Genomic DNA, 18158 nt, shown 5'->3' on the forward strand with positions numbered 1-18158 from the left:
TGACTAAGGTGCTTTCCCCTTTGGAACTGCTGCCAGGTCAGGTTTCAGAGTATTTGGCACTAGAACATTATCCTGAAGATTATTCTAGTGTAGTACAGCAGCGTATATGACATCACAAGTTCTGATGTTAGACCTGACTTTGAATCCTCGCTCCACCACCAACTACTGTTTTACCTTTGGAAAGTCACTCATCTTCCCTAAGCCTAAATTTCCTTATCTGTAAAATGGGAACTGTAGTACTTCTTACTTCATAGGGTTGTTCTGAAGACCAAATGAAAAAAGCACACAGAGCACTCAGCACAATGCCTTATTTGATGAAACTGCTCTGTGGGGTTAGGAATCTGCATGACCACTTTGAACAGGTGGTATTAGGAGATGGCAGCGATAGCTTTAGCCCCAACATTAGAAGGCAACATCTTCCTATCATATAAAAAGATGCTACATACTTGGCAAACATAGCTTTCCGAAGGACAAGTATCAAGGAGTCTCTCATTGACATGCTGACTTTGAGAAGGGGCTGAAAAAGAAATAATCACTAGGTAAAAACAGAACAAGTTTGCTTATTAGCCTGAGCTCATTTCTACCCAATACTGTTACCATATGGCTTCTAGAAGGAAGCGTACTCCTGTTTTATATCCATGTTTTAATGTTTATTACAGTTAACAAGAGCAATAGTATACGCTGAGACAGTAAAATGAAACTGGCTGTGAACGCCTTTGTAAATCTCTTGTACTCAATAATGTTCTAAGAGACTTTGAATTATTTCATTAACTTGAAAATGAGTTCAGAGAATAGTGCTATGGATAGTGAATGGAAAACAGTCTTGCTCAATGCTTTTGCCCTTTTAATACAAATTTTATGTTTCAGACTAAAGGGGAATAGAATTTCTTAGATATACATATTTATACAGAAATGCAATTCCACTACAGTTAAACCTCAGTTTCGGCGAGTTACTTGGGAATCTGAAGACTTACCTGCACTGCTTTAAGCAGCCTTTGTACAGTCTGAAGGGGCAGAAAGGACAAATAGTCAAAAGCTTCTGTGACTTTAGAAGAACAACTTTGAAGAACTAAGGGTGCATACGTGACGATATTTGAAAGCAGGTCTGAAAAACAGAATCTACAATCAGTTGCCTCAAATAACTGAAGATATTTGAAATAAAAGAAAAATACGGAGAAAGAAATGTAGTCTTTTGTTTCCTTTCTTAAGTAAGTCAAGTATACTGCAATACAAATTTCTACTCATTTTGCATATACTTTTTCTCCAATGTAACCAGGATAATTTTAGCTTTTTTCTGTGATAGTTTCAATTTTTATAAAAATTAAACTGCCTAAAAGAAAGTAGAAAACCTATTACAATGCCTAGACATAAGTAGTAGCACACATCTTCATATGTCTAAGCTAAAATAAATCAATATGTATTTCTGAATTTTTATGACATGCAAGCATAATATGGTCCTATTAGGAACATAGAAAGTATCAAACGTCTTTTTTCAAAAATTTTAATACTTTAGTTGGAAGTAAAAAAAAAAATTTTAAAGAATTAAAGAGGTCAATCAGAGAGCAATATCAAATATCTAAAAATTCCAAACATAGTTTATTGCCAACCAAATAGTAAAGAGAGTTTAAATAGGAGTTCAAAGGAAGAGGAGATCATTATGAATTGGTATATATTAGGAAAGCAATGAGAAGGAATTTAAACCAGGTTCTAAAAGATGGGGAACATTTAAATGCACAAAGAACCAGAAAGGCCTACATACATAAAGGGAAACTATGAGTAAAGATATAAGAAAGGTAAGTATAAGACATATTAGGAAGACAGTAGGGAAATCAATGATGCTGGGGTGAAGAATCCAGGAAAGTAAATAACTGACTTTAACATTGAAATGTAGGTTGGGATCAAACTGTCAAAGACCTTCAGTGTCAGGATAAAGGGCTGATAATTTATTAAAGAACATATTGATGATTTTTGAGTAATAAAGTGTTATTTTAGGAATACTAACCTGTGGTAATATGCAGGTTAAATTGCTGCAGGGAGAAGAAAAGGCCAGGAAACCAGTTAGAAAGCTGTGGCAGCTGTCTAAATTCAAGGTTGTAAGAATAAGAACTAGACAGTAAATGTGAGGTTGTGGGGAGGAGGGAATAAAAAGACAGAAAAAATAACCGTATAAGGGGAAAAAATGACAGAACTTAGGTACTAAGTATGCTTGAGAAAATAAAAGGTAATTCTGGCCTCCAGGACCTGGAGAGTCATGCTTCAAATAACGGAAACAGGAGCAATGGAAAGGAAAATTTGTTTGAAGGGGGCTGTATTATATTTGATGTAAAAGAAACACTGGTCACAGGCAGGAAAAGAAGTAAACTCTTGGAGTAATCAAAGAACTTAAAAAGTTTCAGGGGAATTATAAACAATGATGAATGATAGAGAGAAATTTTAAAAACTGGTGATTAAGGCCAGTAAATTTAGACATTAAGAGTTATGTATTAAAAACAGCAAATTCAGGCCAGGCATGGTGGCTCACGCCTGTAATCCCAGCATTTTGGGAAGCCAAGGTGGGCGAATCACCTGAAGTCAAGAGTTCAAGACCAGCCTGGTCAATATGGCAAAATCTTGCCTCTATTAATCATACAAAAATTATCTGGGCATGGTGGTGTGCACCTGTAATCCCAGCTACTCAGGATGCTAAGACGTGGGAACTGCCTGAACCCAGGAGGCAGAGGTTGCAGTGAGCTGAGATTGTGCCACTACACTCCAGCCTGGGCAACAGGGTGAAACTGTGTTAAAAAAAGAAAACAGACCACCACCACCACCAACAAAAAAAACCCCAGCAAATTCAGAGGTTACCAGAGAGAAACGCTATGCAATCCGAATGTTAAGGCTAAAGAGACTAGAAAGTCAACGAGTGGCAGCAGAAGGATAGCACTCATTTGAGAGGTATTGAGAAAAAGAGAAAATGTTGAAGCAAAATGGAAGTTTTACTTATTGGTTAAATGTTGCTTTCCTTACTGACAACTACAGCCTTCTTGACAATTGACAGTCACAGGCAACATAAATGGATTTGCTTTATTGACATCCAATTAAAGATACTGCATTTAAACTCTTATTAAAATTTTTTTCCAGGACCAAATGATTATGACATTTAAAGGAAAATACTTCTAGGAACTTTATTCACCCTTTCAAAGTTTAATACCTAAGAAATGACTGATGGGAGAAGACGCTCTGGTAACAACCCTGTTGAGGACCTGCTCCAGAATTTCTTGTCTGACCATCTCATGGATCTAAAAAGAACAGAACCAATAAAATACTACTGGGTGAACTTCAGCTTTTAAGTACATCAATCCATGTCAGGCCAGATGAAGAACAGTTTGGATATGGGTAAAACTCAAAAAATCAGAATATAATGTGAATCATCTGGAAAGACAGAATCACTCAACTTTCCCCTTGTTCTGCACTTAGATGAGTCATTAGTAGGGTAAATACTATGTTTATTAGCCTAAAAGTACAGATCACATTAAAGTATTGCTACATATACGGTCCAGCATCAAACAGGACAAATTCTACTTAGGTATCCATTACAGGACAACATCCATATTCCTGACAGTATACATAACTTTTATTCTAAAAATTAAAATGTAAAAGCCCATGAAAATTTCTAGAAACTTAAAAAATCGTCCCTAACCCCTTTCTCAGTTTCTAGAAGCATAGCAGTTGCCTTTAAAAAGATGCATTCTGAATTTTCAGATGAATTTTAGTTAAAATTCTTACTTGAACTTGATTACTTTATAGTACAGACTAATTTCTTCCAGACCTCAGACTGTTAATGACTTAGTAGTAATTTATAAAGATGCCTCGATAGAGCTGACATCTATGTGAAATCAAATAAAACCTCTTTAGTTTTGAAAAAATAATTTAAAAACAAAAACATACTCAAAGATAATGTCTTTAACCATATCACTGTTAAGCAAGGTCACTTATATCATCAAATACACTTACAACTCTCAATAAATTCTAATAATTAGTTCATAGTTCTGGATCAGAACACTAGATTTACAGTTAGATCAGCCTCCCAAATAACATTTTTTTTTTTTTAGAGAGAGTCTCACTCTGTCACCCACCCAGGCTGGAGTGCAGTGGCGCGATCTCAGCTCACTGCAACCTCTGCCTCCCGGGTTCAAGCGATTCTCTTGCCTCAGCCTCCTGAGTAGCTGGGATTATGGCCACGCGTCACTGCACAGGACTAATTTTGTATTTTAGTAGAGATGGGGTTTCACCCTGTTGGTCAAGCTGGTCTCGAACTCCTGACCTCAAATGATCCACCTGCCTTGGCCTCCCAAGTGCTGGGATTACAGGCGTGAGCCACTGCACCTGGCCCTAAATAACGTTTTCAGCAGATACTCTTGGTGTGTAGCTGCATTAAACTGAACATCAAGAAGACTTAGAGGAATTACTAGCAGAGTTTTTAACCTCAGATATGATCTAGCATATTTTTATTCAAAAGAAAATACATTTTTGAAAGCTGTTGCGGAAATTAAGATTGAGGTATTGGTCATAATTTGGTAATATTGTCAAAAAGTGTAAATTTCCCATTTTGTGTTCTTTAAGAACAATGAACCAATAAGCATGATTCTTTTTTTTTTTTTGGAGACAGGGTCTCACTTTGTTACCCAAGCTGGAGTGGAGTGGTGCAAACACAGCTCACTGTAGTCTTGACTTCCTGGGCTCAAGTGATCCACTTCAGTCCCCCAAGTAGCTGGGATGGCAGGTGTGTGCCACCATGCCTGACTAATTTTTGTATTTTTTGTAGAGATGAGGTTTTGCCACATTGCTCAGGCTGGTCTCAAACTCCTGAGCTCATGGGATCTGCCCACCTCAGCCTCCCAAAGTGTTGGGATTATTATAGGCATGAACCACCACGCCTGACCAAGCATGATTCTTTTTTTATTTTCAGTAAAAATTCTTAAAAGCATGATTCTTTAGGCTTGATGTTCTATAGTGACCTAAAAAATTTTTTTCTGTGTAAAAAAACAGCATTAAAACAAAATAAAACAAAAACCAGAAATGGTTTACTGCTGGAAGAAGAGAAAAATCAAGAAAAAGCTATCTTATATTCAAACTTCTAGGTCAGAAACAATTGGATTAATAGGAATAAATGAAAAACTTACATAAAAGAATAAGAAAGTAAGTATTCCATCAAACTGGATCTATGTTTCAATATTATCCGAATCTCTGTCATACATCCTCTGTCAAACTAATACATACTCAAATTTCCTTGTCCACCAAATTCCCAGGCAAATGCCAAGCCCTACTTGGATTATTTAAACAAAATTAGGGAGTGGTTGCCAAAATAGTGTCTCACCTTAAAAGTTTCCAACAGGATATTAGCTCCAAGCTTACACGCATGCTGGTTTGGCATTTTAGAAAGACTCAGGCTCGTTTCAATAGCCTTTCCGTCAAGAACCTTCTTTGGTCCATATGAATCCATTAAAAGGAAACCAAGTTCTACCAGGCCCTGAGTAACATGGTCCCAACTATGAACACTGCAAGAAAACAAAGCTTAGTTAAAAAAGAAAAACTTAGTAAGACATCTTACCTTTACATTCACTGGCCTATTACACACTTCCCAAACTTGACCTGGGTAACCAACATACTCTGCACATAAACCTTTTCTTTTCACACACCGTCTGACAGAATTCTGAATTCCTAAATGTACCATAATGGGAGCAGCAGGCAAGTGGTCTCCAGTGACAGAGAGAATACTGGGAAAATCCAAAAGCTAAAGAATATTCAAAAACATGCAAAAGAAACTGGAATCTTTCAATATAATAATGCTTAGATGTTCCCATTCAAGATTTCATGATGAGAAGTTCATTGCTGCCTCTTCTGTTACCCAACAGCACTGACAACACTTATGTATAGGCTTACAAATTAGCTCGCCTCCATAGACAGAGATTCTCCAGGATAGAGGTCATAGCATAGTCATATTTTTACCCATATTGCTTAGCACAAAGGTGGCTTATAAAAGAAACTCAGTAGATATTCATAGCATAAATGGATGAGTGATCTGGTGTCAACAGCATGAGCTAAAACTACAAATAATCTTTCGTAAAAGAGTAGAGTAATTGGTGATTTTATACCACTTAATGTTATATACCCCACGGTGGAAATAACATGCATATAACCTTTATCTATTAGATCTGTTAAATTGCAACAAATTATAATGCAGCACTACAGAATGAAGTAGATAGTTAGATAGTTATGGATAAATTATAACACTTTAACAGAGTTAACAATATTCATACTCTAGAGAGCCAAAAATTCAATTACATAAAATGGAGAATGCATTATTTAAAGGTTCATTAACTGACTGGAGCAAGCATGTGCAACTAACCAACCAATTATTTCAAAGGATCTAATGAGGCTATCCAAATCTCTCCCTGCTGAGGTTTGGTCCCACCTGGTGGCAAGTACCCACTCCAGGCTAATTATACATGGAAATGCTTTCAAGTCCTATGACAGTTGAGACTTACAGAAGATGGGCAGCTTTCCAGGAATTTCCTGGTTAGTTAGTACTGTTTCTTTAGCCCAAATTGAAGAGACTGGGTTGGGAAAATACTGGAGACACAACTATAAACCTCAGGAAAAACAATAACCAAATATAAAGATTAAAAAGCTTTAAGGCCTATCAACGGGTAAAACACTCAAACAATAAACTCTAATTTCATATTTGCCCTACTGCAAAGCTCATGTAAATTCAATCTATTAATAAATAAGAATTCCAGGCCTAGAAGAGACCTACTGTAAACCATGCATAAATTATGAAAATTTAAAATATATTTAATGTACAAAGAAAACATGACATAGTAAAGACTATTACAACAGTTTATGTATATCCTGAAATTAAAATAAAAACCAAGATAGTTACTGATGTTTTTCAAGTGGTTTTAAATGAATTTGTCTAAACTGGCTAAACAATAATTAAATTCCAACCAAAAGCTCCAAATTTCAACAAAGTAAATAAACTCTTAGTGGTTGTTTTTTTTTTTTTTTTTTTTGACAGTCTCGTTCTGTCTCCCAGGCTAGAGTGCAGTGGCATGATCTCAGCTCACTGCAACCGCCGCCTCCCAAGTTCAACCAATTCTCCTGCCTCAGCCACCTGAGTAGCTGGGACTGCAGGTGCCCACCATCATGCCCAGCTGATTTTTGTATTTTTAGTATAGACAGGGTTTTACTATATTGGCCAGGCTGGTCTCAAACTGCTGACCTTGTGATCTACCGCACCCGGCCTAACTCTTGATGTTTTTTACTCACTGTAAAAAGAGGACATGAGCTAGACGCAGTGGCATGCACCTATAGTCCCAGTTACTTGAGAGGCTGAGGCAGGAGGATCAGTTGAGCCCAGAAGATCGAATCCAGACTGAGCAACATAGTGAAAAGTTCCTATGTCTTCAGAAAAAAAAAAAAAACAAGAAAGGCCAAGCCAGGCACAGGGGTGCATGCCTACAGTCCCAGCTACTGAGGTGGGAGGATCACCTGAGCCTGGGAGTTCGAGGCTTTACCATGCTATGATAGAGTCTGTGAATAGTCATTGCACTCCAGTGCAACATAGTGAGACTCTGTTTCCTTTAAAAAAGAAAAGGGCCAGGACCAGTGGCTCAAGCCTGTTATCCCAGCACTTTGGGAAGCCAAGGTAGGTGGATCACTCGAGCTCAGGTTAAGACCAGCCTGAGCAACATGGTGAATGTCCGTCTCTATAAAAAACGCAAAAATTACCTCAGCATGGTGGAGTATGCCTGTAGCTACTTGAGAGGCTGAGGTGGGAGGATTGCTAGAGCCTGGGAGGTCAAGGGTGCAGTGAGCCAAGACTGTGGCACTACAACTCTAGCCTGGGTGACAGAGTCAGACCCTGTCTCAAAAAATAAAAAAAAAGGAAAGCAAGAAAAGGAAAATAGAGAATTGTAACATCATGGAATAAACAAAAGCACCTAATTCAGTTTTGTATGCTTGCTGTCAAGGTGGCCAAGAAACCAGGTCCTGAGATTCAAGGATATTTCCATGGGGAAAAAGTATGCTCTACCAATTTTAAGAAATTAAACCCTGATGTGTGAAGTCAACAGCTGTAGTCAACAGGCTTCCCTCATAGGCTGGAAATATGGTGCCACATTAAACACCTTATGAAACGAAACTTTTGAGATACGGTTTACCAACTTACCTATTCTTCACCACCTCCAAGATCATGGTTGAAACATAAGCTCTATGAGGAACTAGATTCTGAAGAAATTTTGAGCCTTGGAGGAGCTGAAGATCCTTAAAGCTCTTAACAACTGAAGTCTTTAAAAAATCAAGCACCTTGGGTATAGTTGAAAAAAAAAAGAAATAAGAAAATGAAGCAAATATTACAGCTCATACTATAAACTTTAACTCTATAACTGTTTCTATGAGCTGCCATGCACATATATCCCCATGACAACTATTTTAACTAGATGAAGATGTTACAAAAATTATGACACTTAGTGGGAACTTAAAGGAGTTGAAGACAAGCCTTCCTTAAGCAAAAGGGGGAAAAAGGCTAAAAATCAACATAAATATTACCCACAACCTGGAACACATATAAGAAAAAAAGGGTCAGTTTCATCCTTGCAACTAACCTATTCTTGATATGCAGCTCAACTTTCCCTTCCTCCAACTTGGGCTGGGTGATAGCCTTCCACTTCTATTCCCACCTCACCACCTCGCTTACCACACAATTGGAAATGGAATAAATCAAAAACCTGTAGAAGTCTTCCATCAGTCCCCAGAGAACAGAGAGGACACACATGTCTTACAGCAGCTTTGCTGCTGGCAGGAAGGGGGCAAAATGGTTTAGGAAAGGATAACAACGAAAACAGATTTCTGTGCTTTTTTATTTTACCAACTATAGAAGGAAACAAAATGGCATTAAAAAAAGTACCTGTTCCTGAAATCTTTGTATTCTTGTTACAGAGAGAAGAAGAGCAATGCTGAAGGGACTTAAGTTATTATTGGAATCTCCTTGCTGTCCTGCCTAAAAGAGAGCAACCAAAAGGAAGTCATTACTTACATTTTCTTTTCTTTTTCTTTTTCTTTTCTTTTCTTTTTTTTTTTTGAGACAGAGTTTCGCTCTTGTTACCCAGGCTGGAGCGCAATGGCGCGATCTTGGCTCACCGCAACCTCCGCCTCCTGGGTTCAGGCAATTCTCCTGCCTCAGCCTCCTGAGTAGCTGGGATTACAGGCACGCGCCACCATGCCCAACTAATTTTTTGTATTTTTAGTAGAGACGGGGTTTCACCATGTTGACCAGGATGGTCTTGATCTCTTGACCTCGTGATCCACCCGCCTCGGCCTCCCAAAGTGCTGGGATTACAGGCTTGAGCCACCGCGCCCGGCTTCTTTTTCTTTTTTAAAGATAGGGTCTCACTCTGTTGCCCAGGCTGGTATGCAGTGATGCAATCACACCTCACTGCTGCCTTGATTTCCCAGGCTCAAGGGATCCTCCTGGCTTGACCTCCCAAGTAGCTGGGACTACACCATGTCTGGCTAATTTTTAAATTTAAAATTTTTAAATTTTTGGAGAGATAAAGTCTCACTATGCTGCCCAGGTGAGTCTCAAACTCCTGGCCTCAAGTGATCCTCCCACCTTGGTCTCCCAAAGTGCTGGCATTACAGGTGTGAACCACCACACCTGGTCCCATTACTTACATCTTAAAAATATAACAGCTTATTTAACAATAAGTCCCTTGGTGGGTGTCATGGCTCATCCCTGTAATTCCATCACTTTGGGAGACTGAAGTAGGTGGATCACTTGAGGTCAGGAGCTGAAGACCAGCCTGGACAACATGGTGAAACCCCATCTCTACTAAAAATACAAAAATTAGCTGCGAGTAGTGGTGGATGCCTGTAATCCCAGCAACTGGAGAGATTGAGGCAGAAGAATCACTTGAATCTGGGAGCAAAGGTTGCAGTGAGCTGAGATTGCACCAGTGCACCAAAAAAAAAAAAAAAAGTCCCTATGACTTAAGGGACATAAAAACAAATTTTTTAATAGTAATACAAAATAAAAATAGGTCCTTAAATGGATCAGAAATCTAAATTTAAGAGCAAAAATTATAATACTTTTAGAAGAAAACATACAGAAAAATTTCAAGAACATGGATTAGGTAAAGATTTTTTAGCTATAATACCAAAAGAGAAGCATACTTTGTATAAGAAAAAATTGATAAACCGGACCTCACCAAAATTCAAAACTTTTCTGCTTCAAAAGATACCATTAAGAAAATAAAAAGACAAGTCACAGACTAGGAAAAAATATTTGCTAATTTTATACCTGATAAAGAACGTGTCACCATTCATAACAACGTTATTGGAAAAATAAAAAAGAATTTGTCAGTAAAATATACAAAGAATTTTAATTAAGAAGACAAACAATACACTCAAAAAAATGGGCAAAAGATTCGAATAGACAGTTCACCAAAGACGGTATTAGAACAGTTAATGAGCACATGAAAAGATGCTCAATTATCATCAGTCATTAAGAAAATGCAGTTAAACCTCAATGAGGTACTGTTTTATACCCATTAGAATGGATATAATAAAAAAGATAGACAATAACAAATGTTGGCCAGGAGACAGAAATAGGAGCCTCACATAGTGATAGTGGGAATGTAAAATGATACTGTTCTGGAAAACAGGCAGTTTCCTAAAAATACAAACATAAATTTCTCGGGCTGGGCAGGGTCTTATGCCTGTAATCCCACCACTTTGGGAGGCTAACTCGGGTGGATCACCTGAGGTCAGGAGTTTGAGACAAACCTGGCCAACATCGTGAAACCCCGCCTCTACTAAAAATACAGGAATTAGCTGTGCATGGTGGCGGGCACTTGTAATCCCAGCTACTCAGGAGGCTGAGGCAGGAGAATCGCTTGAATTCAGGGGGCAGAGGCTGCAGTGAGCTAAGATCGTGCCACTGCAGTCCAGCCTGGGCGACATGAGCAAAACTCTGTCTCAAAAAAAAAAAAAAAAAAAAAAAATTTCTCATATAGGCCAGCAGTTCCACTCTTGGGTATATGTTCAAGAGAAATAAAACATTAAGTCCACACAAAGACTTGCATGTGAATGTTAGTGGCAGCATTACTCATAATAGCCAAACAGTAGAAAAAATTCACATGTCCACCAGCTGGTAGACTGCTAAACAAAACTGATATATATATTCACACAATGGAATACTATTCAACAATAAAAAGAAATAAACCTGATATGGTAGCTCACACCTGTAATCATAGCTACTCAGGAGGCTGAGGCAGGAGGATCAGTTGAGGCCAGGAGTTTGAGAACAGCCTGGACAAACACAGTGAGACCTTAGTCTCTTAAAAAAATTGTTTAAAAATGAGCCAGGCATGATGGTGTGTGCCTGTGGTCCTAGCTAGTCAGAAATCTAGAGTGGGAGATCACTTGAGGCCAGGAGTTTGAGGGTACAGTAAGCCATGATCATGATATTGCACTCCAGCCTAGGTGAGAGAAGAGCATGTCTCCTAAAGCAAAACAAAACAAAAATAAACACAAATGAAATATCGATATATGCTACAAGACAGGTGAACCCTGAAAACATTATACTAAATGAAAGAAGACATACACAAAAGACCACATATCATATAATTCCATTTATACAAAATATCTAGGAAAGGTAAATCCATAGAGATACAAAGTAGATTAGTGGTTACCTGGAGGTGGGAGTGGTAATGCAGATTAAATGGGTGTAAAAGATCTCACAGGGTGATAAAAATGTTCTAAAATTGGATTATGGTGACAGAAACTAGGTAAACTTATGAAAAAAATCACTGGATTGCATACTTAGAATGGAAGAATTTTATGCTATGTAAATTGTGCCTCAAAAAGTTTAAAAAATATATCTTCAAGACCTAGAAAAAAATGATACTAATAAAGCAAAAAAAACATGTAAAATCAAACATGAATCAAACAGAAAACAAACAAAAACAAAGAACAGAGTGGCTCAAAATATATAAAGCTGGTGAAAAGGCAAATAATATAGTTACTATGAACCTGAATTAAAAAAAAAAAAGAGTGAACAGATGCAGAGAAGATAAAGAAGCTTTAAAGCCTACTCACAGATTATGGTGTTTAAATATCCTTTCCTACAAAAGGGACCCAGGGCTTTAAAGAGACGTGGCTGGCAAGAGGATGGGGCAAGGAAAGTACTCTGGTGAGCCTTGGGCACATCATGCCACAGCTCACAGACTACTGGGGTCACATCAAAAGGACACATAAGCTGACCTGCAGGATCAAACTGGACAAATTTGGGTAATTTTGTGCTCAAAACAAATAATGACAGTAGTGAATAATGAGTACATTGAATTTAAAAAGGTTCATGAGTGCATAATGATATTCAAAACAACAGGGAAAGGAGAGGTTCTTTTTACAGAAGAATGCCAGCTAATAATGTAGAAAAAAAGATGCAATTAGAATTTTTTAATTAAAATTGGAGTTCCTTTGGAACAGACTGTGAGGACAAAAAGGAAAAAAAATGAAACATAAAATTCAAATTCCTGATATAATTACTGATTTAGGCCAAGAATCATCAATAGATGGGAAAACGAAAACCATTTGTGAAATACTGTTGGGAAAAGGATTTTTCTTTTTTTTTGAGACGGAGTCTTGCTCTGTCGCCAGGCTGGAGTGCAGTGGCGCAATCTCAGCTCACTGCAACCTCCGCCTCCTGGGTTCAAGCAATTCTTCCACCTCAGCCTCCTAAGTAGCTGGGACCACAGGTGTGTGCCACCATGCCCGGCTAATTTTTTTGTATTTTTAGTAGAGACGGGGTTTCACTGTGATGGCCAGGATGGTCTCGATCTCTTGACCTCGTGATCTGCCTACCTCAGCCTCCCAAAGTGCTGAGATCATAGGCGTGAGCCACCACGCCTGGCTGGGAAAAGGATTTTTAATACCATCTCTTAAACTATGATCCTATAGAATCCTTTCTAATACAAAGGGATATATATATACTTACAGATGACTAAAGCCGATGGTCATTTTCTTAAAAGCAAATGATTTAACATCACAAATAGTAAGGTAGCTAATACTATGTTCATTCTGATATAATGCATAGAACTGTGGCTGGCAAACTACATACAGCCTGTTGGTCAAATCCAACCCATTACCTGTTTTTATACAACCCGTTAGCTAAGACTGGTTTTTATGGTTTTAAATGATTGGGGGAAAAAAAACTCAAAGGAAGGTGGGTTCAGTGGCTCACACCTATAATCTCAGCACTTTGGGAGGCCAAGGCAGACAGATCACTTGAGGCCAGGAGTTCAACACCAGCTTGGCCAACATGGCAAAACCCTGCCTCTACTAAAAATATGAAAATTAGCCAGGTGTGGTGGCATGTGCTTGTAGTCCCAGCTACTAGGGAGGTTGAGGCATGACAATCACTTGAACCCAGGAGGTGGACACTGCAGTGAGACAAGATTGGGCCATGTCACTCTAGCTTGGGTGACAGAGTAAGACTCTGTCCAAAAAAAAAAAAAAAAAATCAAAGGAAGAATAATATTCCAGAATATAAAAACTGAATAAAATTCAAATCTCAGTGTCCACAAATAATGGGAAAACAGCCACACTCATTAATACATTTTGTCTACAGCTGCCTTCTTGCTGCAGTGGGAGAGCTGAGTAGTTGTGATAGAACCTGTGTGGCCTGCAAAGTGTATTAGTATCTGGCCCTTGCAAGAAAATATAAACACATCGTTTATGAAGTATTCTTGCCAAAAATGTTTAACTTGAACCCAATAGTGAGGAAACAATCAGATAAATCCCAAAATATGGGACATTACACAAGACAAGTGGGTTGATGCTTCAAAAAAATCAGTCCAAAACTAGAAAGAAATAATAACCAAATGTAATGCATGAAGCCTGATGAGAGCCTGGAGCAGGGGGGAAAAAAAACACAGCTGTAAAAGACATTTTTGAGACAACTGTGAAAATGTGAATAGGGAATATAAATTAATATCATGGAACTATTGTTAATTTTCCTAGGTGTGATGACAATATTAATAATAATATGTCCTTATTCTTAGGATGCTGAAATATCCAGGCATCGAAGTGTTAGGGTATCTGCACCTTGCTGTTAAATGTTCACTAAAAGAATAATGTATGTATGAGGAAAATAGTGAGATAAGGTAAATGTGGCAAAGTGTCTCACAATTGGTGAATCTAGGTGAAGGGAGCATAGGTGTTCTTCATGCTATATAGTGTTTTATCTCTTCTGAGTTAGAATTTCCAAACTAAAAAGGTGGAGGAACAAATGTATCTGTATACTACTTTTCTTTAATATAGTTCAAAACACTTTTTTATTTCACTACTTTACAAATATTTCATGATGAATGACTTAGCATCACACAACTCCACATATACGACCAGAAGTAAGCAACATCCTAATTCATAAATGGGAAAGCAGAGGTCATCGTTGAAGGTCACGTAAGACAGTGACACATCATCTATTTAGGATTAGATTTTGAGTTTCCTGCTGAGTAGTTCTCGGTTTTTTGTTTTTTTTTTTTGCATTAGAACATTTAAGCGTTTTTTAAATGGAACTTTCTGGTTTGCTTAAGAAACCAGAAAGTTTCTTAACTTAAAAAAAAAAGGGAGTGTGGTAACATCATATATTTTCCACTTTTAAAGTAAAAAAAGAGATCCTCTACACCCAGGGTCATTTTACAGTATTCATTTCCTGCCATTAACTGGCATAAAAGTCACTTAAGTTCAAACATTTTCATTCAAAAGAGACCCAGATCACCTTACAAGTTTGTTGCTACCTTTAAGTGTTTCAGGAGTTCTCTGCCTAGTTCATAGTCCAATTTGATGGCAAACACAATGTGTAGAATAATGGTGCCTTCCACATGACGAAGTTCACCCGATGGCACAGTAACAACATCCAATAGCCTAAAAGATTCAAAAGAAAGGTATGAGCTATAAGGTGCGGTGCCTCATGCCTATAATCCCAGCACTTTGGGAGGCCAAGGTGGGCGGATCACTTGATCCCAGGAGTTCAAGACCAGCCTCTACTAAAAATACAAAAAAGTCAGCCTGGTGTGGTGGCACACCTGTAGTCCTAGATACTTGGGAGGCTAAGGTGGGAGGACTGCTTCAGGCCGGAAGGTGGAGGCTGCAGTGAGCCAAGATTGCACCACTGCACTCCAGCCTAGGTGACAGAGTGAGACCCTGTCTCAACAACAACAACAAAAGGTATGAGCCATAGTTTTTAGAGTGAGAGACAAGTGCAGGTGACACGATGAATAAGTAGACCAACTCAAGCTAAACTCATGTAAGTGTTAACCAGAAATTCTACTGCTCCATTCTCTGCTCCTGTCTGTCTGTCTGTCTGTCTGTCTATCTATCTATCTATCTGAGACAGGGTCTCACTCTCTCACCCTATCTGAGACAGGGTCTCACTCTCTCACCCAGGCTGGAGTGCAATGGCATGATCATAGCTCGCAGCAGCCTCAACCTCCCAGGCTCAAATGATCCTCCCACCTCAGCCTCCTGAGTAGCTGGGACTATAGGCGTGGGCCACCATGCCCAGCTAATTTTTCTATTTTTTGGTAGAGATGGAGTCTCACTATATAGCCCAGGTGGTCTCGAACTCCTGGCCTCAAGTGATTCTCCTGCTTCAGCCTCCTGAAATGTTGGTATTAAAGGCAGGATACACTATGCCCAGACTCTGCTCCTTTTTACAACAAGATTTCATAAAAGAAATGTCTACAGTCATCATTTCTCTTTTTCTATTTCACAATCTCTTCCCAGTACAATCCAGTTCAATCAGGCTTCTATCCTCTTTCTACCCTCACCCCCACAATAACATCTGATTATTCCTGCAAGGGTCACAAATGACCTCCAAGTTGCCAAAAACCAATAAAGTCCCACCTTAATTAACATCTCAGATCTAACACAATTAACCACTTCTTTCTTAAAACATTTTCTTCTCTCAGCTTCCAGGGCATCATCACTGGCCTCTTCTCAACTTTTTTTTTTTTTTTTTTTTTTTTTAAGACAGGGTTTCACTCCCATTGCCCAGGCTGGAGTGCAATGGTGCAATCTCAGCTCACTGCAACCTCCGCCTCCTGAACTCAAGTGATTCTCCTGCCTCAGCCTCCTGAGTAGTTGGGATTACAGCTGTGTGCCACTGCTCCTGGCTATTTTTGTATTTTTTTGTAGAGACGGAGTTTTAGTGTTGTCCAGGCTGATCTTGAACTACTGAGCTCAAGCAACCTGCCTACCTGGGCCTCCCAAAGTACTTGACCTTGAAATGGTGGCATGCCTCTGAGCTCAGTCTTAGGTTTCTTTTGCTTCATGCTTTCCCTCATAATCTCATCCAGTGTCTTGGCTTTAGTCCCTTCCAGTCTTATCCTCAGTTAAGACTTCTCCCTACAACTCCAGAGTACCTGCTTAATATCTCCTTATGGGACCCTAATACATATCTCAAACCTAATGTGGTCAAAAGTGAGCTAATTTAAAAAAGTGAGCTAATTATTTTCTCCAAAATCTGATTCTCTGTCAGCTTATTCTAATTTAGTATCTAAGACCACCTTCTATGCTGGATGTGACAGCTTGCTCCTGTAATTCCAGCACTTTGGGAGGCTGAGGCAGGAGGATCACCTGAAGCTAGGAGTTCAAGAGCAGCCTGGGCAACAAAGTGAGACCCTGTCTCTAGAAAAAAAATGTTTCATTAGCCAGACTTGGGCCAGGTGGAATGGCTCACGCCTGTAATCCCAGCACTTGGGAGGCCTAAGGGGACAAATCATTTGAGGTCAGGAGTTCGAGACCAGCCTGGCCAACATGGTGAAACCCCATCTCTACTAAAAATACAAAAATTAGCCAGGCATGGTGGCATGCACCTGTAATCCCAGCTACTAGGAAGCCTGAGGCAGGAGGATCACCTGAACCTAGGAGGCAGAGTTTGCAGTGACATGAGATTATGCCACTGCACTCTAGCCTGGGCAACAGAGTGAGACTTCATCTCAAATTAAAAAAAGAAAAATTAGCCAGGCATGGTGGTGGGTGCCTGTAAACCCAGCTCTTTGGGAGGCTGAGGCAGGAGAACTTGAACTTGAGAGGCAGAGGTTGCAGTGAGTTAAGATTGCACCACTGTACTCGAGCCTGGGCAACAGAGAGACTTCATCTCAAAAAAAAAAATTAGCCAGGCTTGGTGTCATGTGCCTATAGTCCCAGCTACTTGAAAAGCTGAGGCTGTAGGATCACTTAAGCCCAGGAATTGGAGGCTGCAGTGAGCTAAGATGGTGCCACTGCACCCTAAATGAGCAAGACACCCACCTCTAATCAACTGCTCAAGCCAAACTAACTAAATTCTGTCTCTTTTTTTTTTTTTTGAGACAGAGTCTTGCTCTATCGCCAGGCTGGAGTGCAATGGCGCGATTTCGGCTCATTGCAACCTCCGCTTCCTAGATTCAAGCGATTCTTCAGCCTCAGCCTCCTGAGTAGCTGGGACCACAGGCACGTGCCACCATGCCCGGCTATTTTTTGTATTTTCAGTAGAGACAGGGTTTCACCATGTTGGCCAGGATAGTCTCGATCTCTTGACCTCGTGATTCGCCCGCCGCGGCCTCCCAAAGTGCTGGGATTACAGGCATGAGCCACTGCGCCCGGCCCAATTCTGTCTCTTGATGTCCATATCCATAAAATAAAGGCAAAATAAGGTTGTAAGGTTTACAGTGCTTAGAACAGCACCTTGCACAGAATGAACACTCTACAAATGTTTGCTTAAAAAACAAAAATCCAGCTGGGCATGGTGATTCATGCCTGTAATCCCAGCACTTTGGGAGACCGAGGCGGGCAGATCACAAGGTCAGTAGATAAAGACCATTCTGGCCAACATGGTGAAACTCTGTCTCTACTAAAAGAATACCAAAAGAATTAGCTGGGCGTGGTGGCGTACTCCTGTAGTCCCCGCTACTCGGGAGGCTGAGGCAGAATTGCTTGAACCTAGTAAGCAGAGATTGCAGTAAGCCAAGATCACACCACCACACTACTGCTTGGGTGGCAGTGCGAGACTTCGTCTCTAAAAAATAAATAAATAAATTAGCCGGGCGTGGTGGCACATGCCTGCAATCCCAGGT

The 18158-nt window shown here is 39.5% G+C and overlaps 1 protein-coding gene across 5 annotated transcripts in view; it reads right to left on the minus strand.

Moving 5' to 3' along the window:
- The window catches only part of FANCI (FA complementation group I), a 72311-nt gene that overhangs the window by 29937 nt on the left and 24216 nt on the right, over positions 1 to 18158 (minus strand). For 4 of the 5 annotated variants that reach the window (XM_012463863.3, XM_012463866.3, XM_012463864.3 and 1 more), the window contains exons 10-16: positions 14841 to 14967; positions 8948 to 9040; positions 8210 to 8346; positions 5357 to 5537; positions 3191 to 3278; positions 975 to 1105; positions 447 to 517 (exon numbers count right to left, since the gene is read on the minus strand). In XM_012463863.3, the coding sequence (XP_012319286.2) occupies positions 447 to 517; positions 975 to 1105; positions 3191 to 3278; positions 5357 to 5537; positions 8210 to 8346; positions 8948 to 9040; positions 14841 to 14967 (828 nt within the window). Of the gene's footprint in view, positions 1 to 446; positions 518 to 974; positions 1106 to 2002; positions 2028 to 3190; positions 3279 to 5356; positions 5538 to 8209; positions 8347 to 8947; positions 9041 to 14840; positions 14968 to 18158 lie in introns of all 5 variants that reach the window. The other variant, XM_012463867.3, reaches the window with a different exon arrangement.

The sequence above is a fragment of the Aotus nancymaae genome, unplaced genomic scaffold, assembly GCF_030222135.1.
Source record: "Aotus nancymaae isolate 86718 unplaced genomic scaffold, 86718_ANA_hifiasm-v0.15.2.pri h1tg000014l, whole genome shotgun sequence".
In the NCBI taxonomy this organism is placed as follows: Eukaryota; Metazoa; Chordata; class Mammalia; order Primates; family Aotidae; genus Aotus; species Aotus nancymaae.